General features: G+C 45.1%; 1 protein-coding gene across 2 annotated transcripts in view; it reads right to left on the bottom strand.

Moving 5' to 3' along the window:
* lsamp (limbic system associated membrane protein) overlaps window positions 1-27,297 on the bottom strand; it is a 523,212-nt gene that overhangs the window by 195,864 nt on the left and 300,051 nt on the right. The window contains exon 2 of one of the 2 annotated variants that reach the window (XM_008299969.1): window positions 23,067-23,145. In XM_008299969.1, the coding sequence (XP_008298191.1) occupies window positions 23,067-23,145 (79 nt within the window). Of the gene's footprint in view, window positions 1-23,066; window positions 23,479-27,297 lie in introns of those variants that run through there. The other variant, XM_008299966.1, reaches the window with a different exon arrangement.

The raw sequence follows: 27,297 nt of genomic DNA, 5'->3' as shown, positions 1-27,297 counted from the left end.
TTTTTTTTTCCTTCTTTAATGGGAGGGTAGGAATACATCTGAGGACGACTGTATACTCTCAGCAAACAAGCCTGCAGAGAATAAATGCCACGCTTCCAGCTGTGTTTGCTGCCTCACATTCGTGTACCTGTTGGGTGACTGCTGGCTTAAGTCCAGAGGATCGCCCCCCCCGCCTTAACGATGTGCCCGAGCTGAGCGTAGTGAGTGCTGAACCGAGGGGGTCTTAATTGGCGGCCTCCCATGCTGCTCAGCGGCGGGGCGTTGCAGGCTGAAATTCCTGCACGCCTCAGAAGTGGCTTTGCTTTATGATTGATTATAATTATGGCCTTCACTGTAAATCCTGGCTTTCCTGGGTGGGCGAGCTAACGCGCCTGGCGGAGGCTTAGATGATGGGGCAAAGCACGGCAATGTGCCTCGAGTACACACAAACATAGAGGAAGTGCACACACACACACACACACACACATGGGGTAACAACAATGAACACACTGAGTCATTTGCGCACACACACACACATTTCTTCTCCCAGCCCTGTCCTTGAATGGTGGATATGGGAGTTTGACAAAACCAGTCAATTAAGGAGAAGCGCTCGCTTCCTCTGGAGGAAGCAGAGGGGAGAAAATTGGAAAGGAGCAGGGAGACAAGAGGAGGAAGCAAATAGAATGCAGGGGGATGAACGAAAGGGACCAATAGTTAAAAAAAAAAATGATGTTCCAAAGAATTACTGTCATGCTACGACTAGAGATAAATGTCATGTGCTGTATTATGTATTATGTATGTGTGTGTTTTACCACTGAAGGGCCTTAATCACGCCGGTTTGTGTTTGCTTAAAAACGTGGGCAAATTATTTCTTATACACAAAACAACAGGCGCACCAGTAAAAGGTGAAATGAGGCCACGTGGGAATTTTTTCTGCTGCATGCATTTGTGAGTGACAGAAATGAGCAGCAAACAAACAAAACTCGGTGCTTACAGTGAATTTATAGCAGAGGGAGGGACGGAAACATAAAGAGAGAGAGAGAGAGACGCTGGAGGTGTTTGCCAGGTGAGGTCTGAAAAAGCATCAGACAGGAGTGTGAAAATGAACACAAATGGCGGCTTCCACATGTAGAAAATGCATCGCCCGGAGCACACTGACATTTCCACCCACTCGGTGATCAATCTCTTTCTTCTCTCCCTCTCCACGTCTCTCCTCACTCTGCCTCTCATCGCTCTCTCTTTGCCAAATCATATGAGGCTGATTTCCTTTCAAGTGCCAGATTGTGTGTCATAGACAAAATCTGGCATCGTGTCTCTTTGTTTCCTGTAACCGAGTGGAACAAAGGTTAAGTGTGTACATTATGTTTTCAGAATCGCTGCGTTCGGTGGGTGTGGGAGCTTCGGTTCCTGCGACCGAACCGAGGCACCTGGCGGATTTTGGCAACAAAGGGGCCGGTTCTTCCCCCTGCATCGACATGCCTCTCGCTAACTCTTCCCTGTAGCTAATTGGATTTTGCATTGTGTTTCAGTGTCGCCGACAAACAAGCTTAAGCCCCGAACGTTACGTTATTGTGACGCTAAACCTCTATTCACACCAAACACACTCTACAAGTTTCTAAACCATCATACATTTATTTACGCCTGATAAAAAATAAAAAAAACCCAGACATGAACCAACTCCCACAAACACCAGGTCTGACAGTGCAGCAGGCCCAGTCGCACACACAAGCACCTCGTATTCAGCGGTACCATCAGAAGCAGCAGGCTCGCGCTCAGAAACATGTCCCTCAGGTTCTGCCTCTTTTGTCTCGGCTGTGATAGTGTGTCTTGTTTCTTGTATCCTGTGATCTCTCCCTCTGTTTCTCCTCACAGCATACAAACACAACATTTATCACTCCGCTCACTGCGCTCCATATGCCGGATTAACCAGCCCTGCATCAGAGATAAGTCAGGCGGGATGGGAGCTGTAGATCTTGCACCATGTCAAACTGCTTTTAGACTCATGGAATCAATAGACTTCCCCGAGATAGAAGAGTTTGCTCAAAAGATTTTTTTTTTTTTTATCCAGCAGCCCGCATGAGAAAATCCAAGTTGTTCGATTGTGGCATGCTATCATGCTAAATGAGAAGACTCTCCACTGTTATATTTAAGCCTGACTGTCAATAAAGTATTGTGCAAGCACAGTGTGAGGCGTTTGGCTGTCTTCGTGGCACGACGCTTACATAAGCCAAACAATGCAGAGCGCTGACATTTTGAAGGAAGGAATCACTGAGGGTTTACAGAGCATTTGTTTAAAAAAATAAATAAAGGACTTTTATTAAGCTCGACATCGCATACCATCATTTAGTTTCCCTGCAGAACCAGAATCCCGCCAGTGTTGCCACAGCGACCGGCGTATTCTTGGAAAACGTGGAAATTAGAATAGACTGCGACGTTCATTGGTTGTTTTAACGGGGCAGAATTTTTAGAAACAAAGCCACAAAAGTTTTTCCTCTGTTTTGATTTGTACACCGCGCTGCAGAATAGTGCTGAGCTGGACATCCACTATACTGTACAGCCAAGGTAATTACACCCCATGTTACTTCTGCAAAAGACACTGCGCCCAGGAGAGAGCCGGAGAACAAACTGGATTGATGTTCATTTAAATGCAGCAAAAAGGTGGGACGGCGGAGGACGTTTCCGCCGTGTCGATGCATCAATACAACGTTATTCTGAATGATCACCTTCATCCTGATGGGAGGGGTCCCGTCCAGGACGACAACGTGCCAATTCATGGGGACATGAAGGCTCGCTAAGTGGTTTGACGAGAATAAAAATGATGAAGGACAACCACTAGATCTCAACCCAAGTGAAAAACAATGGGAGCTTCTGGACTGATGCGTGTCAGACAGCGTTCACCAATGAAGAATGAAGCTCCCTCCCTCTGGTACGGAGTGTTAAAGTTGGTGTTGCAGCATGTGGTGGCTAAAAACCGCTTACTAAGACACTTTATGTTGGTTTATTTGCAAAATAACTGTTGATAAATGCATTATTGTCGTGGTTATTATGAAGGTTTTGGGTGACATCCCTGAACGGGGGAGTTGGTTTCTGCCTTTCATTCTACCTTGCTGCTGAAACAGGTCTCATCAGTAAACCTGCCGGTGATGGATAGCGGCGTTTTAAGCAAGTACAAGTACAGCACCAACAAAAAAAAAAAAGAAGAAGAAGAAGCTGTAAATACAACATACTCAATCAAAAATGACATTAATGACAGCATCCCGCTGCTAATGATAATTGGAAAAGTTCATTACCATAATAAAAATGTGAATATTCTCTGGGATGACAACTTATTAGCATCAGCGCCAGGCCTCCTACTCATGCATACGATCATTATTTTCATCATCGCCGTACCCACTGCTACTGTCATTATCGTCTCCATCGCATGCTTCATCCAGTGTCCTTTACTTTGTCATGTACACAGCGGTGAAGTCTCGGGAAGTGCCGTAGTGTTGACCCGCCAGCGAGGCAGCGGAGAACTTACGACTGGTAGGTAGGTCTAGCTTATACCCCCAGGATACAGCCAGAGATGGCACCATTATTCTCAAGCCCTATAGGAGCTTTCTTCACTGTCTTGGCATTAAAGAATAGCAAAAAAAAAAAGTTTCTGTCAGAGGTTGCTTATGATAAATGCATGACAGAGCGCGTCCTGGGAGAACGCTGTAGGAACTCCAGGAACTTCTGGGTCGCATCTTCAACTTTTCATCACCGTCTTTGCAACACCGCCGTGTGACATAATTCTGGAGAGTCCCACTTTAATGGTTTCCTCATATCCAGCCTCTTCAGAATGTGTCTGAGAAGTGACATAGATATGGTGCAACGGGCCATAACTGCTACTGTAAGCCCAGGACAAAGAGCAAAGAGAGAGTACCCGAGGGAAAGCACTTTGCTCACTCTGAAAGAAACAGAGAATAAAACAGGCAGCTGGCATCTATGTTGTCCTGCCCTGTGAAACACTCCCAGAATGAGGCAGCTCAGTCGTGCTCAAACCTCTTCAGTCAGGTAAAGATAAAGCAAAAGCAGGAATCGAAGTTGATTATCCAAAATATCACGACGCCTTTTACACGACCGTGACAGACTTACGGTTTTAGGGACAGCATCACTTTGAGATAAGTAGGACATCAAAACAAACAGAGAGAAAGGAAGACGGATAACGAATCGCAAACACGTAGAAGGAAAGTGTGCATCAAGCAGAGAGCACAGCGGGGAACTGCAGGGCCGGTTCTGAGAACGCCGACAGTCAAGACAGAAAAACCAAGAGTGCTGTTGTACAAACATGATGCTGGACACCTAATAGCGGATGACAAAAAGATGGAGGGACTCACCAAGACAAGCGCCGCATAGGAGGACTGCATATACTCTGCATATTTTTAAATATTCTGTGACTCAGCTGTGTGAGCCGAGATTACAGAACACAGCCCCATTTATCACCCACGGTGAGCACAAAAGGTGTGCCTTCTCGTCAGGGCTAATCCACCCTCGTGCCACCATTTGCATTTGGGGGTGTTCCAGGATTAAAAAGAAAAAGACCTCCTCTTTATTTGCCTGGCAGCAGCCATTCTACGCCGCTGAACTCTCCGCACAATGTCTCCGTGACACCTTGAGGAACATCTATAATAATTTGGGGGAAGTTGGTGCCCTGCACGGCCTCATCTTCAAACACTATGTCGGCAAAATGAGGAGATTTGCATGCTGCTCGGTTTTATTATGCGGGGCGATGACAGGCTCTCTTCGGAGCACTTTCCACTCGCTGTGTACAGTCGCTGAATAGCATACCTTCCCTGTGTTGTCACTTTGGCAGAAGTCTTTAGAGAATACGGGCCTCGGTCGAATCTGAATAAAAATAGAGGGGATTTGTGTCTAACACTTGGACGAGCTCAGCTGCAGAGTGTATCGCAACAGAAAACCTGTTATAGTGTGACAGCCTCGGATCCTTTCTTCTTCCTGTAGTTCTGGTCTTGTAGGAACCAGAGAGTCTCGAACAAACGATTAATAACATCAGAAACACACCAGTGCATTGATATAGTTGACGATAAATTTAAATGCGGTCTCGTAACTTTTCCCTGAGTGTTTTTTTTTTTTTTTTTTTTTTTATCACTGTGCTTTCATGAAAAATGGCATCAGTCAGTGCAGCAAATGGCCCAAAGTATTGGTTTATGTTGAAGTGATGGAGCTTCTCCTGCTGCTGTGGTGAATATGAATGGAGCAGAGGAGGAGCGAGGTGAGGGAGGAGGTAGGGGTGGATGGACGAGTTGACAAAAATCCACTTTAACATAGATTTATGCTTTTTTCCAACATTGTTTTTTACATTTTCAAAAGCATGAGCTCCATGATTCTATATCTTTATCTATATTAACACAACGGTCCCATAACCTTAACGAAGTGCTCATTTTAACCATAGACTGTATAAAAGATGGACGTAGCAACCGGCCCTGAAAAATGAAGCCAACCCGGAAGTGTCAAAAACCTGCAATATCACTACGTCCACTAGCTGCTGGCTCCACAAAGCCCTGGCTCCCATAGACTGGAATTGGAAAAGAAGTGATCACAGATCATGAAATACTGCATTCCTACAGCTCAGGATTTTTTTCTTATTCGTTTTCATGGTCAAGTCCAGAGGTCAGGTGGTCAATCTGAAAATAAATCAATACTGAATTTTTAAAAAAATCGTCAACATTTTGCGGGGCAAGGGGCGTGGCTGGCTTGATTGACAGTCGGCAGCGACGATTCAGATGAAGCGAGCAGAAGGCGGTAAATGTGGGCGGGCAGAGAGGGCCCGCCTCTCAATCCGTCTGACCAATCGCTGCTCCTATGGCTCCGCCCCCCTCCCACGATTTTCACTGGCTCCAAAAATCCAAGATGTCAACCAGGAAGTAGCAAAACCCTGGCTTCATTTTCTCAGTGCAGAAACCAACGGGTGACGTCACGGTAGCTACGTCCATCTTTTACACAGTCTATGATTTTAACCCAAACCACAACGACTGCTCAAACCTCTCAAGATGTTTTAACAACAGCGGTCTCACATCATTAAACAGATTTTTACATCATTAACAGTCGTGTGAAACGGCTTCGATAGCCACGGACAAATGATGACGTCTTCCTGCCAACAGCGCTGTCAAATTAGAAATCATTTTCATGTGTCAGCGCAGAGGGCACGCAACACACTGCGAGATTTAATTTGTGTATAATAGATTGTATGGCTCATGGGCTGCGATAATCTGGGATTAATTCAGAAATCGATGCAGAATCATGTGTAAACCGGTCTAAATGAGTGGATTTGGCCCCATGAGCGACTCTCACCCAACAGGCTTCTGGCCGGTCAGTGCAGCTGCTGGATACAAATCAATCCACAGAAAGTTTTCAAAAGTTTAATTTGGATCGACAACTTCCTTAATGAGACTTTATCCATTATGCAGACAGTATAGTGCATGATTTATATAATCCATAGGACATGGTTCCCACCAGGGGAGGAGAGAGAGAGTTGCTTTGGGCTGTAGATTAAGTAACTACAGTTTAAAAGTCCGATCATGTGTGAGCGTCAGGTGTTGTCTGTAGCCTGTGGTGCTTCTTCAAAGAGATGCGAGAGAGGAAAAAAAAAATGTTAAGGATCAAGGAAGTCTTCAAATCGGGTGCATTATAAAGCATATCAGGGCATTGGTGCTAAATTATGCAACAAAATCAAAACTGTAATGTGAAGCTGCATAATAATAACAATAATGACAAAAGACAAATATCAATATTCTAGAATTGAGTCAGGCTGAGTTTACTGAGGCACATCTCACACCTCTACACACACACCAGAGGAAGCCAGATCTTTAGTGATGCAGATTTTTTAAAATATCTTTTATGTGTTATGTCAATATTGATTAAGAAGCCAGATAATCGAAACCAAGAACCCGCTTTCCTTAAATAATACAATACGGCCAACTGTCGGCGGAGTGTGTCCCACTGCCTTTATTTTTTGGGTGTATTCTTCCTCAGCTGAATGGGTAACTAGTGGTTTCTAATCCTTTTTAACTGGAAAACACACACATGCTAGAGAATGGACACACACTCTCAGACATGCTGTAGGTGTGTACAGCCACCATAATGACGCCTATAAATAGGAGCCTGAACACAGAAACTTGCTGCTTGCTTCCCTCCAAACGTACCAAACACATCACACAACAGCGTCGGCTCCTGTATGTGATTTATTTTTGACAGCCCGTGTTGCAGGAGTATAAAAACTGAATGGAAATGCCCCGAAGAAATAAAACAGACATTATTTTTTTTTAAGAAATGGCTTCTAAGCCTCTGAGCCAAGCCGTGGTTAAATAGGCTGAGCGGTTTCCTCCCTTTGTTTCCTCTCTGTTTGAGGACTGTTACTGCCGTCTCTCCAAGGGCTTGTGTATTTGTACTTGGCCACCTGTTCCTAGTCTTAGGGTACAACGTTTACTTCAGGCACACCACATTGCGTCGTGTCCTTCAGCCTTGTGAGGCGAAGCCATGCGATGCAAATGTTTGCAAACGCCTGCGTTCGGGGGGCTGTGGCTGTTAAGCAAATTGAGAACTTAACACAACTTTAATGAACTTTTGAGGAATTTAAGTGCACAGATTGCACATTGAACAGAGAGGAGAGGTCAGAATGGGATGTTAGAAAAGCGAGTGATACGAAGACGCTGGCGTTCATGCACAACCAGGCAGAATGGAGTCAAAGGATGGAACATAAAGAAAGACAAAAACACGGCGCTATGACCTTGAAAACCAACTCAGAACGATTTCTCTTTGGTTTCTTTCAGACGTATATACTTGAAGATAAAGTCGGGTTTGAATAAATCTTGAAATGCGTCGTAGCTACATAAATTAATGCTAAAAAAAAAAGTTTCTTTCTTATAACCGGGGATGACTTCGATTGGCTGTCGATTCATAAGAGCAGTTGAAACTGATCAATTCAACCTTTTATCCAGCTGTCTAATGCGAGTTGCCCAGAGGCTCGAGGTCTCCAGTCGCAGGGCAATGACCCGATGAATGCTTTACAACAGCGGTCCCCAACCACCGGGCCACGGACCGGTACCGGGCCGTGGGTCATTTGGTACCAGGCCGCATAGATTGAATAAAAAAGTTTTATTGGTTTATTTTTATTTCCAGCGGAGTCTGCAGGGTGTTTTATTTTGAAACATGACTAGCTCGTCTTCCCGTCACTTCCGTTTGTGTTTTTTTCCCGCACTTGACTGTCAGTTTTTATGCCCGGCTGCTAAACGAAGCCGTCAGTCAACAACAAACGTCTCAGGAGAGCTGCTTTGGAAAGTGGGAGAGACTCGATACTGAGACAGAGAAAAAGTAAACATGTTAAGCAATAAAAAGTACTTTTATTTATTTATGTTTATTATTTGTTAGGTGTGCAATGACCGGTCTGTAGAAACATTTCTTGCTTAAAACCGGTCCGTGGTGCAAAAAAGGTTGAAGACCGCTGCTGTACAACACAATGTTCACTTCCCACAGTGTGAAATGAAGCAGCTCATGTTTACGGTTAACAATTCTGAATTCTGATCCGTTAATAAGGCCACATTCATGACTTCATTTTGTCTGTAACCCTCTGAACTCCAAAACCGGCTGGCGTAAGAAAAATCAGAAACTTGCAAAAGCGGTTGGTTTATTTTCAACTTCCCACGGTCCTTGAACTACACACCTGTGATCACATCAGAAAGTTAAACTGAATCCAGGCTTAGAATCAAATCAAAATCACTTTATTCCATTTAAAAAGTCCAAAAAATTTTGCACTAACAAGATTCTGTACCAGCCATGAAGCCGAGAGTGACTCAGCTGCAGCGGTCTCCAGACAACACTTAAGGGACTGTTCTGCAGGCTGCGTTTACACAGAGCAGATAATAAAACAAGAATGGAAACAAATCAGAAACATGAGCTGTAAAACGTGTACAGTACGTGGAGTCACCATTTCAGTATTTATTACACCTGCTTTATCAGATTTGATCAATTTCTGTGAAACAAGCAATCAAAGAAAGTCAACTTTTACGCGATTACTCATATTTAAACTTGGTTAAACTGCGACAGAGGACATTTTTAAAGCTCTCTCTGCTCCTGGCCGTGGCTGTGCTGTTTCCATAGAGGTGCAGGACGCTGTGTTGCAGTGAAAAATGAGCCAACAGCGAGTGAATGCAGCAGGAGCACAAACCGCCCACAGACTGCTTGGAGTTCAGAGGGTTAATGAGCTGCTCTGACTTGGTTTTGTTATTTTTGTTTTTATTTTTTCCAGCAGAACATTTCACCCATCCCTCCCCAGCCCCACATCCCTGTCACATAGCAGCAACTTTCTGTTTTTAAAAAAAAATGCTGGTTTACTGTGTAAACTCTGCTGCCTTAAAGTCACAAGAGGACGCTTTGAGCTTCCAACAGTTGCTCCTCATTTATTACAGCCTGCTGCCGGTCTAACTGGACTCACCATTACTGTTAACTATATTGGTGTCCTCTCTGGAAATAAATGCTGGAGAGCCTCATTGTTCAGTCCTAATGGTGGTCCATTAGCCGAGGTCTGATCCGGTGCTAATAGAGGACTGAACCTAACACACCGACGACTCCTGAACCTGTAAAAGTCAAACCGGAGCAAACGCACATTTAACGTCCGGCCGGTTATTCGTAGTGAAACATTATCGCCAAGCCGAGGCGCTGAGGTCTCTTGAACCTGCATGACTGATGCTCGTGTTCTCGTTGCAAATGAAATGTTCACTGAGAACGTTTAATGAACGTCCTCTTCTAGTGCAGTCCATGACAACGGTGTACCTCCCTAATTATGGACACTGCAGTTCCAAAGCTTGATTATCCGCACGTAAGTAAGACAAAGGATGAGATGATACAGCCGCGTACTTTGGTGTTTAACTGGCTTGTAGTGTTTCTACGCTTGCAGCAGGTGTTTGGATCAAATCCTGCAGATCTAAAGCATTGGTTTTATGTTACATCTCATGTAGTTTTGCAAAAATGCACAGTTGCCTCCGCTGTATTTTGCAGATTCTAACTATGAAATGAGAGCACATAGGTTACCAAGCAGCCACTTTGCTTTCATAGTCCCCTCTTTCATTGCTGTGCAGCCAGGCAGATGCCGGCAAATGCCACCCCTTGTCCTCAGGTGATGAGAGGGCCTTTGTATGCAAACAGCCTTTTAAATGTGAGTGCGCCGCAGCGCTTTGGCTAATGTAGTTTAAGTGCCGAACATCAGGTAATAATGAATTAGTCAAGCCTGCGATGTACTCCTGGGTCAGACCGGGCGCTCTACAAGCCCATAGGTGGCAGCTGACAAGAAGGCTTTGTTGAGGGTCAATGGTATGTTTAAAAAAAAAAAAAAGAAACAGGTAGAGGGAAGGTTTATGAATGAGGGTCTAACAGAATCAATACCTGAACTGCTCACTTGGGGACCTGATTTAATTGGAGGTAATTGCATAGCACGCAGAGACAAAAGTGAGGTTCCAGTAATTAAAAACAATGCTGTTCCACTGGGTAGAGGGTTGGATTGAAAAGTACTAATTAATGGTAACTGCCATGCTGGATTCTTTCTCTCATTCTCCTCTTGTTGATGCTCAATCCGACGACACGCAGCGAAAACGTGCCTCGGCTAAACATCCGTACATCTGACACATTTACGCGGCTCAAATCAGAGGGGAACGTAGAACATGTAGGCCACGGAGTCATCCCCATTTCCTCAAATGCCAAATGCTCAGGAGAGAACGTCTAATTAATCTCCCACACCTTCACCACTGTGGCCTTTTCTCTTTTGAAATGGAAAGCAAAACTCAGTAGGATAAAGCAGATCAAAACATGTTGCCATTAAGGCCATTTAGAGCCTTTGAAACGCAACCGCACAGCTCCCCCCGGGGTGAACGCAACCATCCACTGGTTTTATTTCCAGTGCGAAACTATGAATATGCGAAACACAAAGATACAAATAACAAAGGCTACTTTCATGATGTCGGTTTAAATTTATCTTCGGAATTATCGAGCTGGTGTTTGAACATAAAAATGGAGCTTCAAAGAGCAGCGGCGGCGGACGGAGATGGAGGCGCTGCGATGTTCATGAATAACGCGCACAATGATGTAGTAAATAAGCTGTTTAAACAGGATGGGGTTTTTTTTTTTTTTTAGAAGTTGCTGCCATCTCCAGAACTTGGCCATCTTCCCTCGCTCGCTGTTTGCTTCCAAAGTAATTTGCACTGATGGAATTAATCTTAACAAACCTAAGAGCAACTCATTTTTTCTTCTAATGGCATCATACTTCATCTTGCCTTTTAAAATTTTGGAGAAGAAAAAAAAAAAACCCACATTACTTAAGATATCATAATTAAGCACCCATCCAAGAGTTTGCTGCTCTACTTTCACAGTCTTCCTGGAGATAATAAACGCCTCACTGTGAAATTAGACTCTGCTTCGGGACGAGCAGCAACATTCGATTTTTCAGTTTTAAACCATCGTAATGCTATTATGCAAACAACATTTATCATTAATACCACTGCCTGCACTTGGCATTTAGAGAAATTATGTGACCTTATAGTGATTAATAAAGCTTGTAGTTAAGGAATATACCGTCACAAAAGCAGATATGCACTTCATCAAAGTGTTACGATGCATTAGTGTTTGGCTAAAATGAACAAACAGCTATTTCACACCGGTTTAATTTGGAGTTAAGCGTTTGCTTCTGTGTATTAGAAAACTAAACACTGTCAGACAATATCCGAGGCAATACAATTCATGAACTACTGCAAGTTTTAATCTGTATGAGCGACTGTGATGAACAGGCTCACGTTTAGCACATCACTGATGCCCTTTTAATAGCTGCTACAAAAATGTCCACGTGACGAGCACGATGGTGTCGCATATATTTGTGATTGAGGATTTTGTTTTATAGCTTAATCTTTTACAGATGTTTTTATGGCAAAGCAAGTAGTGGCATTGTGACGATGGTTCTCGTTTTTGGGCTGAAACTCAGCTAGCAGTGGTGCTAATTGTTGGGGATCACCATAAAGCAGTTAGTTCTGGTACTAAGACAGTATTTAGAAAGTTTTTCTCTAATTACGTGTCGTGGAAATCAACAGTCTGAGTGGCGTCTGTCCTCACGTTGTACACCCATGACTGCATTCCCTGATACGCAAAGACCTCTGATGTGATGAAGCCACCACCATCATCATCATCATCATCATCATCGGTCAGACTACAAACAACGATGAAAGCTTATATCTGGAGGAAATCAACCCTCCTCTCTCTATCAGCGTATCTGAGGTGGAGCAGCTGAACGGTTTTAGGTAGCTGGGAATTAAAGTCACAGACGCCATCACACATCTCCAACCTGGTGAGGAAAGCTCAGGAACATGTGCACTTCATCTATCCATCCATCCATCCATCCATCATCTCTGCACCTTCATCCTCACTAGGGTGGTGGGGGGCTGGAGTCTATCCCAGCTGACTCAGGGTGAAGGCAGGTTCACCTGGACAGGTAACCAGTCTATCACAGGGCTACACTTAGAGACAGACAATCAAGCACACTCACATTCACACCTACGGACGATTTAGAATCACCAATTAACCTCAACATGTTTTTGGACTGTGTGGGAGGAAGCCGGAGAACCCGGAGAGAACCCACGCTGCACGGGGAGAACATGGAGATCCCGGATGTCCTCACCGGGACGTGAACCGGCGACCTTCTAGCTGCGAGGCGACGGTGCTAACCACCGAGCCACCATGCAGCCCATGAGGAGACTTATAAACTCCTGAGCCAAATTCTTGGTAACTTTCAGAGAGAAGCGGCAGAAAGTGTCACAAACTGGTATGGGAAGGTGCAGATTAAATCATCCAGAACATCATCTGTACCCATCCAGCGAGCCTCGGTAATATCAGCGAGGTGACGAGGTGTCTGCACGGAGCCAAAGGATAAACAATACCCACCCAGCTGTCAGGATACAGAAACATCCACGAGTGGAGCAGCTTCTGTCCTCAGACTGGGAGATAATTAAATCCATCCTCTAAACTTCACCACCACACTAGTGTCATTTTTACTACTTATTCAGTCTTTAATTCGCCTCTTCTGTGAGGAGCATCAAGGCCCTACATGTGTAACTTCATTAAACAGCCTTGTGGTGCATTCAGGGTTTCATGTTTAAACCATCTTACCCAGCATGTAGCCTGCTGCAGCACGCTGCCACCTACCAAACCCAAATGAAGTCAGCACTGCAGTCACTAATCACTGGCACATGCTGGTGGTTACTGATGATTACGCAACACGTGCACTCCTCCACCGGTGTGTTATAAAGCACAGATGGACACACCAGGCATCTCCTGCATTCCTGTGGCAGCTTTTCACCTGATGAAGCTCAGACTTTTTTTTTTTTGCAGACTTGCAGATCAGCTCGTGGAGGCCCTCCTCCTTCCTTCTCTCCAGCTGTGGCCTCAGCAGCTGATGGGCAACGTTTCCCCGGAGGGCCTGTGAGATCTTCCGGCTTCCAGGGAGCGTTAATGGGATGGATTTTGGACTGTTCTGTTCAGAGTTTATCATCTGACACGTGCTATGATGAGTTTAGTTCATTTTAACGCTCTGGTTGTGCTTGTAAAGACGCCTCCAGTACAGATGAAGGCATTTCTTTTCCTTGCTGACATGTCCATACCGTGATTTTTTAAATTATTATTCTACAGCACTAGCTAGCGCAGTTCCAACATGTCGGGCTGTATTTAGTTTGGGCAGAGTTGTAGGCGAGCTGGTGTGCTAGAGCTGCACTGAGTGGTGAGAGGAGAGAGATTTGCACATTTTAGGGGACGCAACAGTGTTAATAGTTAAATTCATTTTAAGTCAGACAGGGATTATTTCAATGGAAAAACATCTTATAGGGTTTAATCAGTGACTTCTCATCATTAGTCGCTTCTTCACTTGTTGAGCTGCTGTCCTCAGAATCAAAGAGAGCGTTTTAATAAACCTGTCGCCCAGCTGTGGCGCCGTCATCCCACCGTGACAACAAGCCAACAGGACACACTTCTGTGTCGGTGTGTCTGGGTGTAGGAGCTGTAACAGGGATGTAACAGCGCCACCATCAGGTTACACTAAAAGCATTGCATAGGGTTGTTTTTTTTAAAAAAAAGCATACTTACACACCTGACAGGTGCATCTGACAGTTTATCTGAGTCCTGCTAACACAATAACAAGCCTGCATAGCTCTGATGCCTGTTTGTGTCCGAATATAAAATGTTGCTATGAAATCACCTGTTTTTTTAATTATCAGGACTTCTTTGTCGGAAAACAACAAACCGCTGCATGAACTAGATAGTCAATTATAAATCCATGTAATTACACACTTAATAAAACAAACCGGTACAGGTAATGTTTGAGTCGTACAAACGGCACAAACAGGGATGATTAAAAATAACAATTAACCTGCCGACTCAGCCCAACACCGCCGCAGTGGCCTAAAAAGACACGCAATGCAAATAACAAACACGTGAAAGTCCAAATCATGTCACGGGAAACGTTCTCTCACAGCAGATAGAGACTCTGAACGTATTCCAGTACATGTGGTACGACGCTGACGGATGTGGCGCTGGGAGCTGCCTGTGCAGACACACACATCATGTTCCTCTTATCCAGACTTGCAGCTTTTTTTTCATACTTACTCAGCAAAGCAGTCTGGCTGCACAGCGAGACCCTCCATCCACCCATGCTCCAGTGAAATTAATCGCGAACAAACTTGTAATTTAAACAGACGTCACACTTTGCTTCACCGATGACGTAAAGCATGTGTGCTCGGCCTGCATGGAACGTGTCAGTGGGGCAGTAAGCAGATTTTTTCTGCTGATTTGGGGGAAGAAACAGGAGGTAAACAATGAGTGTGCTCATCCTGGACTATACTTACAGCAGCCCTCTAATCTGCTTTAAAGCCATGTGGATTTACAGCTGCAGGGACGCGAGTCATCACAGCTCAAACCCACATGTTTCAGCTTTAATTTGAATTCACCCCGACTGATGGGAAGATTTAAATGTATTTAACCTGCTTCTGCAGCTGAACTCGGCTCATTCACTCCATTCGTTTGGCCCATTTCGCATCAGGGCTGCTTTTGAAATGTTGAAAGTTTAATTCAAAGTCCTGTTTTGTTCTTTCAACTCTTATATAAAAGCTAAACTGCAGCAGAGTGGCTGGTTAATGGCAGTCACAATTTCAACTTCCAGTGAAGAACTTTTGCTTGTTAAGCAGTTGTGCTGTTTCATATCGGCATAAAAATAATGTCACTGGGCTTTGGAGGGATGAAAGTGCTGCTGCAGTAACAAAGCTGAGGTGCACACAGGATATAATCATAAAGTGTTAAAGGCATGAACAAGGTGTTGCTACCGCACGGCGCACTACGTGGGAACGTATAGTAATTAGTTGAAACATACCCTTTGAGTCTGTGCCATCTTTTAATATATCTACCGCAGCTCTGTAGCTCTCTGACATTTTGAGGTTTTCTGAGAGCAATAAAAATACTCTTCCACTCCACTTGGACTGCCATCGCCTATAGGTAGCCAGAGGCTGTGAGAAATTGCTGAGTAGTTTAAATATGCACTTAGAGACAGTCTGGCCTGCCCAACAAAAGCCGAGGTAAAGAGGGAAATGGAGTGGAATTGCTTTTAGGGAGAAGCGCTGCTTTAATATTCAGTTGTATCAAAAAACATTTCAGTTCTGGATTCCCTGGTTGAGTTATTCACAAAAACACGCTGAAAGCACATAATAGAGCGCTCGGAGTGTCCTGGTATGTTTTCTGAGGATGGACCAGCAAACATCAAACTGCAGGCTGGAAACAGAGCGGCCCGGCAGCCCGCTGAACCGGACTGGACTGTGGGCTTCAGACGCCGCCGTCAGAACTCTGTTCATCTGCCCCATCAAAAGACTTCACACTGGTCCTGCAGCCCATTATTCAGATTCTGGTGACCAAGATGAAAGCCTCGGGAACTTGTGGCGACGCAGAGGCGTTCCAAAAGACTTTATAAAACTTAACAGAACTGGCCAAAAATCAACCCAAACCCGCGTCCCTGCGCCCCAAAGCGTCCCCCTTCACCTCTGGCCGGGCCCAGGCTAAATGGGGACAGGGCGATAATGACCCAACTGGCAGCCACTCAGCTCTCCCACTGTAGCGTCATGAGTGAAAATGAAATTGATTTGAAAATCCTCCGTCGGCCCGGGCTGGAACAGAAGGGATTATTGTGCTGATTGTACTAATACTGTGTCCCTGCCCTCCTTCCTCCCTCCCACACTAAACCCAGCCACCATCCTCCTCGCTCTCCCCTCGGCTTGTCTCTTGGTGAGCGCTCTTTGGCCGTCATCCTTCCCCTTTACATCGGTTCTCCTTTAACCTCCCCGTATAGAAACTAGCTCTTCCTGTTTGTCTGCTCTGACTTCACGCTCTGTGAATGAAGTAAAGACAGCACAGCTGGACGATTCAGTGCCAGTAGAGAGAGAAGAAAGGAGAGGGAGATGAAGAGATAGAGGGACTGAGATGCCTCGGGAGGCTCTAAACTGTTTAAAAAAAAAAAAAAGAAAGAACAAAAAAGCAGCACTCTGATGTGGTGAGCTGTAGAGAGAGATGCAGAGACCCCCTGGGGGCTGGACATCCCAAATTATGTTGCACTGTTGCCCTCTGCCCGGAAATCCAGAAATTGATCTGTTTTTCCTACATTTTCCTGCCTCCACTTGGAGTGCAGCCTGGACTGTGCTGCCAAAGTTTCACCGTCTGTGAAAATTAATATCTGTGTTGCATCTTCATCATGATTTAACGTCGGAGACATGTTGATTACTGGAACGTTTTATGGGATTGTGGAGGAACGAATCACTAAATGCATGCAGGTGGTTTATATCAACTTAACTCGGTTGTTTTTTTTGTGATAGAGGGGCTGCAAGGTGGATCAGTGGTTAGCGCCGTCGCCGTTTTGCATCCCAGTGAGGACACCCAGGATCTTTCTCTCTTAGTTCTCCAGCTTCCTCCCACAAGGTCCAGAAACATGCTGAGGTTAATTGGTGATTCTAAATTGTCCGTAGGTGTGAATGTGAGTGTGCTTGGTTGTCTGTCTCTAAGTGTAGCCCTGTGATAGACTGGTTACCTGTCCAGGTGAACCTGCCTTCACCCTGAGTCAGCTGGGATAGACTCCAGCCCCTCTAGTGAGGATTAAGGTGTAGAGACAATGGATGGATGGAGCCAGTTCATTTTAGCCTCTTTTCCTCTTACTTCCTGCTGTTGTTTCTCTTCCAGCTGTTTTTTTTTTTAATTAGATGTTATTCAGTGAGCACTCAATCACGTCAGCTCTGTTGTCTGACGCTGATAACAGACAATTTGGAAAATCCCTGTTATAGCAAATGATTTAAAGGAAAATGTTCTATAATAAGTTTTTAATGATTAGAATGAATAATATATTACATGATGAGAAGTGCAGTGCGGTTAAGGTCAGACAGCTCATCGCCGTCCCAGTTAAAGGAAGTGATTAATTGTTTAACGGGACACACGCCCGTCCATCCATCTCCCCCTTTACACCCTCACTCTGCATAAAGGCCAAATAACTTCCTGCATTTGCACTAAATGTGTAAAGTTTGCACTGCTTAATTGTCAAACATAATTCTTGGGGATAATTTGCTGAATATTTGCCTGTATAGTAAAATCAATAGAAGGAACCTTTTAGGGCCGATAACTACAATAGAGCCAGGACTTAAAAGGTTCCTGAGCGCTTTAATTTGTTAAGTTGAAATGGGCTAAGTAAGTTCTTTTTTTTTTTTTTTTTCTCGGTAAAGGACAAATTGAATGCATTTTACAAATTTAAAATACGTGTCAACACCTGTCTGCGATATGAGGTGCAAAGAATCAGGGCAACTCCAGATTAGGTGCAATTAATCTGCACCGTGTCCAAGTGTGATTGACCCCGTTCCAACACCCGGGGAACGTTCAAATTAATGTTTCTGCACTCGATTCTGGTTATGTCATCATCCCCTCAACACGCAGTGAGATTGTGCACAGAATCCAGCCGGTGCAGACGGAGCGCTGCTTCATGCTGCTGCTGCTTTTGTTTGGGGACGAGGAGGGCGCTGGCCTGTCGTCAAACCTCATCTGTCACGCAAGTGCTGAGTTATGCATCCACACGCAGGTTTGTGCAGAGGCAGGCAGCGCAGAGAGACGCTTTTGTATCGGAAAAAGTCACAGAGAGACGAGATATGTTATTCTCATCAGCTCTACATGTCCTTCATGTGGGACAGACATGCGTCGCTTTTACGCCAGAGTGAACTTGATCTCGGCCTCCTCCAAGCTGGCACGCATCGCCGCGATGTGTCCGGCTACGGTACACAACGTTCACATTTATCAAACGTGCTGGACGCTGGGCTCAGACTCAGCACGGTGCTGAGCAGCAGGTGCAGAAGTGTCCTCTCAGTCAGAGACAGAGTGAGATAATTGGCAGTCTGTGTAGATTCTCAGGCAGCCTGTCACGGTTGTCCACTGAGCAAGAAAGCAACCGGACTTCTGATTTTGGGTCTTGAGCTCTCATCCAAGACTCATGGGCCTGGAGGTGTGAATGATAGTGAAACAGCTGCGTCAGGGAAGGCTTGTGATGGTAACGGTGGTGACACTTAGAAAAAACAAAAAAAAGAAAGAGAGAGGAGGAGCTCAACAACAACAACATTTATCAGGTGCTTATAATGCAGTCCTGAAAAACGTTCACCACATCTGGAGCCGTCCCTGATCCAGTAGTTTCACAACCATTTACACCTCGAAGCGCGGGAATCCTGGCTCACCGAGGCGCCGTTAGCATGTCAGTAGGAGGTGATAGTATTCATCTGGGGTGTCACATCAGCCTTTCATATCCATGGAAGCCTCTTGGATGAAACACAAGTTCTGTTGAGCTCTACTGAAGTTCTCAGGAGATCTTTTCGTTATGATGGGGAACGTTGATCAGTACCAACACGATTGAATTCATGCAGCCATCATAGTTTTGGAATCAGTTTTTCAAAATTATTCTACAAACGTCCCGCCACAATCACATGATTAGAAATGCAAATTTGGAGTAGAAATTTTTGTTCTAAAGAGTGATACTTGTAGTTAAAATTGAAATTACGATTTCAAAGATTCCCTTTACTTTTGTTTTTACTGCTCTGGAGGAGACGTATTGTCGTGTTTTCCCACTCGTGCAGGACTAATGCCACTTGGCATTGTGGAAATATATATAAAGTACATCAGCTTTCCTCACTGGGGGTTACGGAGGAGACGTCAACCGGTTTGCTTCATCTGAAAAGTCTTTGTTTCCATGTTGGAAAGTGCAGCTCCTTGTAGTGTGACTAATGCATCAGCCATCAGAGTTCAATAGTTGAAGCTTTAATAATGCAAGTGAAAATAACTATAGTCTCTATTCTGCAGCATTGTGAAGCGCAACAGAGCTCGACTTAGACTAACATCATGTCTTGTGTGGAGTTACAGCCTCGAGCAGATTTCACATACATAATATCCGCCAGACTCCGACTCAAATTAAAGGCAGAGAGTTCTGGTGTAAGTTATGACGACGATCCTTTGGGGCCAAGCGCAAGTGCAGAATCATCTTCCCTGAAAGTAACAGGCGAAGCAGAGAGTATTGTCAAAGCACAGATAATTGACCCAGAGGAGAGCAATCACAGTCTGTGTCATCAATGCTTTAATAAGCAATTGTCAATTATCAGAGCTTCGCCTGACATTGCAACCTCCCCCTTAAGGCCACGGCGGAAAGACGGACTAAAAAAAAGCAATTAAAAAGTAAACTATTGTGACACAGAAATGGCTTCAAGAAATGTGAAGAAACTTTTCTTTTTCTTCTCCTCGGATTCATATTACGTCTTGCCGAGGATGAGAAGGGCGCGATTTCACTTGTTGGCATCATCCTTGTAAAAAAAAAAAAACAGGCTAAGTCACCGTGAAAAAGGGCTCTGAAATATGGGGTGTTTTTCAGTGACCTAAATCTTATAGGTCTGAAACACGACTGCTGGGACACAGGCCTAGATTTAATATGCCGGGACTTATGTTCATGCTTTCCAGGGGCAAATGTCACTTCAAGCAGATACAAATGTTCAAAAAAGCCCCCCTTTAGAGCATGAAGACAGCTCTGGGACAAGTGTAAGACCCAGATAGTCGGTAATCTTTGAACTCAACACAGAACCGCCAGATCATTAAAACAGCAGAAAACTTGGGATGCAGCTCGCTTACGTGTACGCACTTCTGAGAAAAGCACGTTACACAAGATCAACAAGGGATCCGAAGACACCGCGTTACGAAACCTTCCCACTGACACGGTTACGAGTGTTTAATCCCACAATCTAGCGGACATCAGATGACCTTTAAGTCACGTCACACCACAACTAATGGTGTGAAGACGTTTATTTGAGCCGGCGAGCGTAGCGACTGTCTTTAACAGAATAATCTCGCTCAGATTAACCCCTTGATGGGGTTCAGAGGCTCACAGTTGCTTAATCTTCACATGTGACGCTGACTTAAAGGAGAACAGGCGACTGAGTTTCAGTCCTGTAAGACAGAAGACGAGCCAGTGGAAATCAATGTGGATTCACTGCTGCTCCCTACAGGCGCCAACAGTTGGTGGAGATATCTGTCAATATTTAGCTTCTGCTCACTTTTGATGAAGTCTGAGGAGGAACGAGACGCTGTGACCAAAGCGCTGTGTCACAACATGCTGGGGAGGCGGTGCGTTCGCTGTCACAACAAAGCGTCGGCAGATATTTATATGGATCTAGAAATTTAAATGTTTGGTTAATAATTCAGCCTGACACAGTTCTGCAGTATGTCTGCTGTGGTCTCCGATGCATCTTTTAAATGTATTAATTACACATGACCACAGCTCTGATTTAAATCATGGCATGAATGAACGGGCTGTTGTGAAGCTTAAACAAACGGGGCTTCCCTGTGAGTCAACGGTGCTGCAAATGGTGAAGTTTTAAGCATGAGAAAGACTCTGCTTTGCCTATTTATTCAGCATGACACACTTCTCGGCTCCCGATAAAAATACATTTCCTCTCTGGTTTCGGCAGCGAGGCCTGCTGCTGTGTGTTCTGTCACAGCGGCTGTTTGGCCACACGCTGTTCCCGACTCCCGCTTCCCCCCTTCTTGTGCCGTGAATGTCACGACTGCAGCCACAGGCCCCGCCGAAGGAGCGCCGGCCTTATTACGCCCGCAGGTCACCGCAGCCCCTCAGCCTTCACAAAAACCCAGCTTACAAAGAAGGATACGCAGCGTAGCTCCACAAATTACTAGCCGCCGGCCTCTCACCTCTGCTCAAACTTCTTGCATGTTAGAGCTGAATGTTTTGCTTTTTTTTTTTTCCCTTTCCTGTTTGTCAGGTGGAAACTGGGTGTGAAAAATGGCTGCGTTTTTCCACAGAGCCACGGGGGTCTGAGCTGCAGTTTATCGCTGTCTGACTGATAATAAATAAGACTGATCATCAGTCCCAACGTGACGCATTAGAAGCATCAAATTAATTATGACACTCGCTGAGTGATCGCCGCAGATGATTATTCAGACGTTGTTCATCAGCGATGATGGTAAAATAGTGGACTTGGGATGCGAGTGACTTCTTGGAGAGGCAAGTCTAATTGGGTTCCGGCTGAGTGTGAAGCCAGCCGTCACCTTTAAAGGAAACGGACTGACTGGGTGACTAAATGGCTGAATATAGCTAAGACACAGTCAATTGGATCTGGAAAGTGAAACAAATAGCCGTGACCTCCGGTGAGTTCAACAGTAGTCAATTGCCTAATTTGATCAGCAGATACCTGAATGGATGGCACCTGTTTGCAAAAAAGGAATCCATTAGAGGGATTTGTTTTGTGCATATGTGTGTGTGTGTGTGTGTGTGTGTGTGCAGGGGTGTGTGTGTGTTTGCCAGCTCAGGGCACATGTGGGGAAACGTGGTTGTGCAACTTTTTCCCTGGGGTTTTGTAGTGCGAGGCTGTGTTAAAAGTCTTTGCCATAATTGCATTTTATATTCTCGCACTCATTAGGGCAAGACTGTGTGATGCACTGTAAATACAGCATGAAACAGAGGAAGAGGGAGAGAGGGAGAGAAATCAATGGCATCGAGTGTGTTGTGTGCAGCCTATTATACCAGTGGATTTCCCAACAGTACAGTACATCCCATTTCAGAGGTGGGTGGGTTTGAGGGGGGATAAAGCGAGGAGGGGGGAGTCAAAGCTCCTTGTTTACAAAAAACCAAAAAAACAGCCAATCTAAATCCCCTTGCATTTACAGCCTGTCACAAACACATGGCTGGAGTCACGTGGTCGCTGACATCTGCACAGCAGCATCACAATAGCACCGAGCTGACAGCTTGCATCGTCTAGGAGCTGATTAAGTGGGACTGTGGGCGCAAAAACGGACTCAAGGTAAAAGACTGAACCGGATTTGGAGGATGCAGCTTTAAATTCTCCAAGCAGCGACGCAAACGCAGAGATTCTGAATCAAATGATCACCTGAGGTCGCCTCACCTTCTCGTCCCCTGCACTTAATCTTCACCAATCTGTGATTTCTAAGATCAAAACAGGGCTACACACATCTCCTTTTCTCTTTCTCCAGCTCTGCTCGCAGCAGCCTCTGATCTGCGTGCTGAAGACGCACACAAACACCGTCTCCGGACACCGTGACGCACTTCGTCTCATCAGGAGGTTCTTGAATTAAGTTCATATCTCGGTGTGCGTCGCGGCGGAGCTCTGTGCGTCATGTGAAGGAAGGCGTGAGAGCTCCTTCAACAACTGACATGATGGAGCCTAAACTCCCTGCAGGGACGTTGTTGACACACTGTGGGGATTTGGTCAGCGCTGGCTGGCGAGATAAAAGTTGCAAAGCAGATCAACTCACATCCAAACATTTCCCATTAAAACGCACCGACCAGCACACAGGATCGTTCCCAACAACAGTCCACACGATGGTCACCTTTGGCTCCGCGCCCCTCGGCACGCAGCTGCTCGCTCCCGGAGAGGAGAGGAGAGGACGCTGCTGTGCATCCGGAGGGAGACGGGAGGAGAGCAAAGTTGGAGAATGAGTCTTACCTTATGATCGCCGTGTCGCCCTGGCGGATCGTGATGTTGTCGGTGGCCCGCTGCATATCCACACTCCGGACGGGGAATCCTGTGGGGATAAGACACAGCAGTCTGAAAAAAGAAGCCTGCAATTGCCTCCAACACGACTTGCGTCCGACTTGCATTTTAAAGCACGAGGAGCGCGCGTTTCGGGAGCGATAGATCCACGGGTGAAAAGGGGAGGAAGGAAAGAAGAGTAGTTGTCCAGACTTCTGGTAAAAAAAAAAAACGCGGGGTGTGTTTAGGTCCAAAGCAGTCCGGGATGGATGGGTGACGAATGGTTCCTGAAATACTTTTGGGCACAAACAGCGTGCGGGTCCTCGCTCTATAGTCCAGTGATGCGTAATACTCTCTGCGTAAAGGGACGGCACAGCCAGCAGCGGCGATGGAGAGAGGCAGGCTTCTGCTCAGAGTCTGGGAAAATCGCTCCCCCCTCCACCTCCTCTCTCTCTCTCTCTCTCTCTCTCTCTCTCTCTCTCTCTCTCTCTCTCAGATTATCCAGCCGTCTGACTGTGATGCTCCCCTTATTGGTTGTCAGGACAACAGCACCACCTGAGGTCCCTTTCAGTGAGACACAGCCGAGTGAGGACTGAGAAATATAGTGAAATACTGAAAAAAATTACCTTTTTAGAAGGAAAAAAAATAAACAGTTGTTGTGCAGGAATATTCAGCAGAAGCATACTGATGCATCTTCTTGAATATTTGGACACGAGTTCTGGACACAAACAAACTACCGAGTGTCTCAGGGGGAAACATAGTGATGAAAAGCTCACATCCGAACCATGTAATCTCTACTAAACTGTGTTTTCTTAGCTTCCTCAAGGTGAAGCCATGCAGAGAGACACTTTCCCTGTTGGTATCACCACACTATCATCATCATTAGTCTTCAAACAAACGGTATACTCAAAGGGATCCATTTATCTAGAGCAGTGGCTCCCATAGCGTTTTCATGCCAAGCAGATTTGCATTGGACCGTGAACTCTCTAGTGGATACTTTCTGTATTAATTATAATTTAGTGTGGGGGGATTACATAACTTCAGTATAAAGTTTGGTAGGAAGCAGTGAAACCTGTCATCATAAGAAAAAAAAAAAATAACACCTACAGCTTGCTTGCTTATTTTCTATTTTTATAAACTTAAGTTGCGAAAATAAATATCAAAATTGGGTATTTTTCACACTGTAACCATCCTCAAGGGCAGAACTTTTTTGGAGTCGGTTGTGGTTATTCTGACTGTTTCACATCCTTCCCTTTCAAAAAAAAAAAGAACGAATCAAGTAGAGAAGAGAGAGAAAGATAAAATAACAGGTTTAAGAGCAAAACCGCTGTTGACCATGAACGGGGCGAAGCTCAGCCGCGTAGCTTAACCAGACATAATCAGCTCTTGTCTAGACGCTCATGACCGCCATGAGGCTGCAGCTTCGTAGCTGTTTACATCCAGCCTCAGCAAGGACGTCAGTTTTTAAGGTCTCCAAATTATACAAAAATGTAAATGCAGAATGAGCTTCTAATTTCACAACTTGCCAATCAAGCAGCGGCTTAATAGGCCGTGATCTGACGCTCATCCGACGATGTGCTTAATGAACTGCGCCACAACAATTTCGGCGGTGCATTTTAGCATTTTATTTGATTCACAAAATGCATTAATACTAATGTGAATCATTGACATTCGCTGCACGACGCGGTCCCATTTTTCTTTGTCTCTGGGGGTATTTGGATAATATATTTCTTTAATTCTACTTTTCAGAACTCTGGACATGGATGGAGCTCCAGTGCCCGGTAAGGACACCATGTATGATGTGGAATGGTTGCCCTGTTTTCATACAACAGGGAGTAATCCTGCTCTGATCACCAGTAACCTGACTGAACCAGTGCAGTGGGGGTGTGGTTAAGCCCTATTTCTAGCATCAGCAGATTTTAAGCACCAGATCAGACACAAACCCCGGTTTTACAGCATCCCATCAGATTTCTGTGACATGCAGGTTTCATAACTAGATTAGAGAAAACAGGAAAGAGCAGATGTCGGCGCCTCTGAACAAGACGTACAAATGTACCGAGGTGCTAATGTTAGTGCATTAAGAGGCACTAAAATGTTTCCAGCGAGGGATACTTGCTGAGCTGCTCCCTACTTGGCCCTTAATAATCAGTGCTGGTTACCATTTCCTTAAAGCTTCTGGAGGTTTCAGCTATCTTGGAGATTGCACAGTTTATGAAAGAGCATATGCATTAAGACCACTTAAAAAGGGACTACTGGGTTCTGAAGAGGAGAGAAGAGGCGCTCGTTTGCATACAGATTTACACAGGGAACGACTCCCGTGTGCCTTTTAGCTATATTTCTAGTTGGAAATTCTCAAAAGTCTGTCAACGATCTGAGAGATAAGTGTGTGCGCGTAATAAGTGGAAATCTTGGCTGAGAGGTGGAGGAGGGGAGGCCTGCAACACAGCAGCTTTAACCAGTTCCTAACAAAAGGCCAGTGATCCTGGCTCTGCCCCGCACCGAAGGACTCTCGCACGCACAAGAAAACCCGAGTGCTGGGAGACAGAAGGCTTATTATCATGCAGCTGGGATGCTCTCGGTTGGGTGCTGTTGTGGTTTGAACAGCATAACCGGCCATACATTCTGCCGCATTTAAACCGCACGCAATATTTCGCAATTTAACACAACAAAGGACATGCAGAACCGCGTGGCCCGTGGTTGGCCATTAGCATTAACAATTTTTCAGTCCCTTCCACTCGCAGGCAGTTGACAGCCGAATAAATAGGAGATGCCACAGAAAGCACATGGACACAAAGTCCCTTCTTATTGAATGTGTTTGGCTGGAGAAATGTGCTGCATATTTCTCTCTCTTCACCGTGTCCTTATTAGTGCAGCAGTGATGACAGGTGTGCTGTGAATATGTCGACTACAAATACAAAATAAAGATATCCAAGTTTGCATCAGCTCCAACACTGCAGCCCTGCAGCACAGGAGAGCTTTCCAGGACAATGGGAGGGATACGGCGAGGAGAAACACATAATAATTGGTATTTTCTATGATAAGCACTGGAGTCTGTGACAGATAAATGCTGAAACAACGGCACCATGAGGGGAATTAACTTCTTTGAGGGGGAAGCAGAACATGATCTATTATTCAACTCTGTAGTTCAGCTTAAAAAGGTGATAGAAAGGAACGCCCCGGGAAGCGATTCTTATTGAAATACACCAGAGACTAATGTAATGTAGCTAGAAATCATGTCTCTGCTGCTTCCCATTTTGCGGCGGGACAATCACACAGCGTTGTACGGGAAGTGTAGCCGATGTTTCCTTAAAGGCTGAAATCAAACTTGCAAACGTTCCCCATATTTGTCAGCCGTACACGACTTGACCTTTTTGTAATTTTTGTGACACGAGGTCTGCATCGCGGTAACGACGGAGGGATTTTATTAGGACACATTATGAGGTGCCCTGTCTGTCGCCCCGTCTCATTAGTCGTAATGACTCTGGCGGAGCGACACCACACGGCCCCGCGATCAAACCGCCACAACTCAGAGCGGAAGAAACAGACGTACAAATGATGTAAAGACAGACAATTCTACGTGCTGTTCCTATAATGTTAGCTCACCCTACATCTGCAGAATTACATCAGAGAGCCAACATCTTGAGTTTGTCCCTTTAAAGGAGCAGTGTGAACGCATGAGTCAACAGTCATTATAATCCACACGTGATATTCTTATTGTGCAGAAAAGTTCCAAATAATGGGGCCTTTCTGGGGGGCAGAGAAGCCCTATTAGGTTGCTAATGAGTAGAACTAATGACCCTGTGATGCACATATTGCAGTTTCATGCCGTGTTGGAATGCAGGTGGTAACGGTATAAGAATAGAGCGTAATGACTGTTTACAGGAACGTGCTTCACTTTCAACTTCAAACAAACTACACACACCGCACGCTGCATATTTTATATCCAGTGTTCTGTTGGATTTACTCACACAACATCAGTCCAAAGCAATCAAGGACCAACAAAGGATTGTTTCGGAACGGCATCAGTGAGGCTCACTGCAGTCTTGTTCAGTGTAGAAAATAAAACCATACATTAGTGACGGTGACTGAACATTACTTCATATCATGACTTTGGATTTCAGCATCTCCCAGCTCTGTGTGTAACGGTTCTGACATCCAGAGACACTGGAGATGTTCCTCAATTAATGTCAAAGCTTACTCATCT

The sequence above is a fragment of the Stegastes partitus genome, unplaced genomic scaffold (assembly GCF_000690725.1).
Source record: "Stegastes partitus isolate 25-593 unplaced genomic scaffold, Stegastes_partitus-1.0.2 Scaffold32, whole genome shotgun sequence".
NCBI lineage: Eukaryota > Metazoa > Chordata > Actinopteri > Pomacentridae > Stegastes > Stegastes partitus.
Note: the sequence above shows the minus strand (reverse complement) of the source record. Positions and strands in the feature narration are given on the sequence as shown.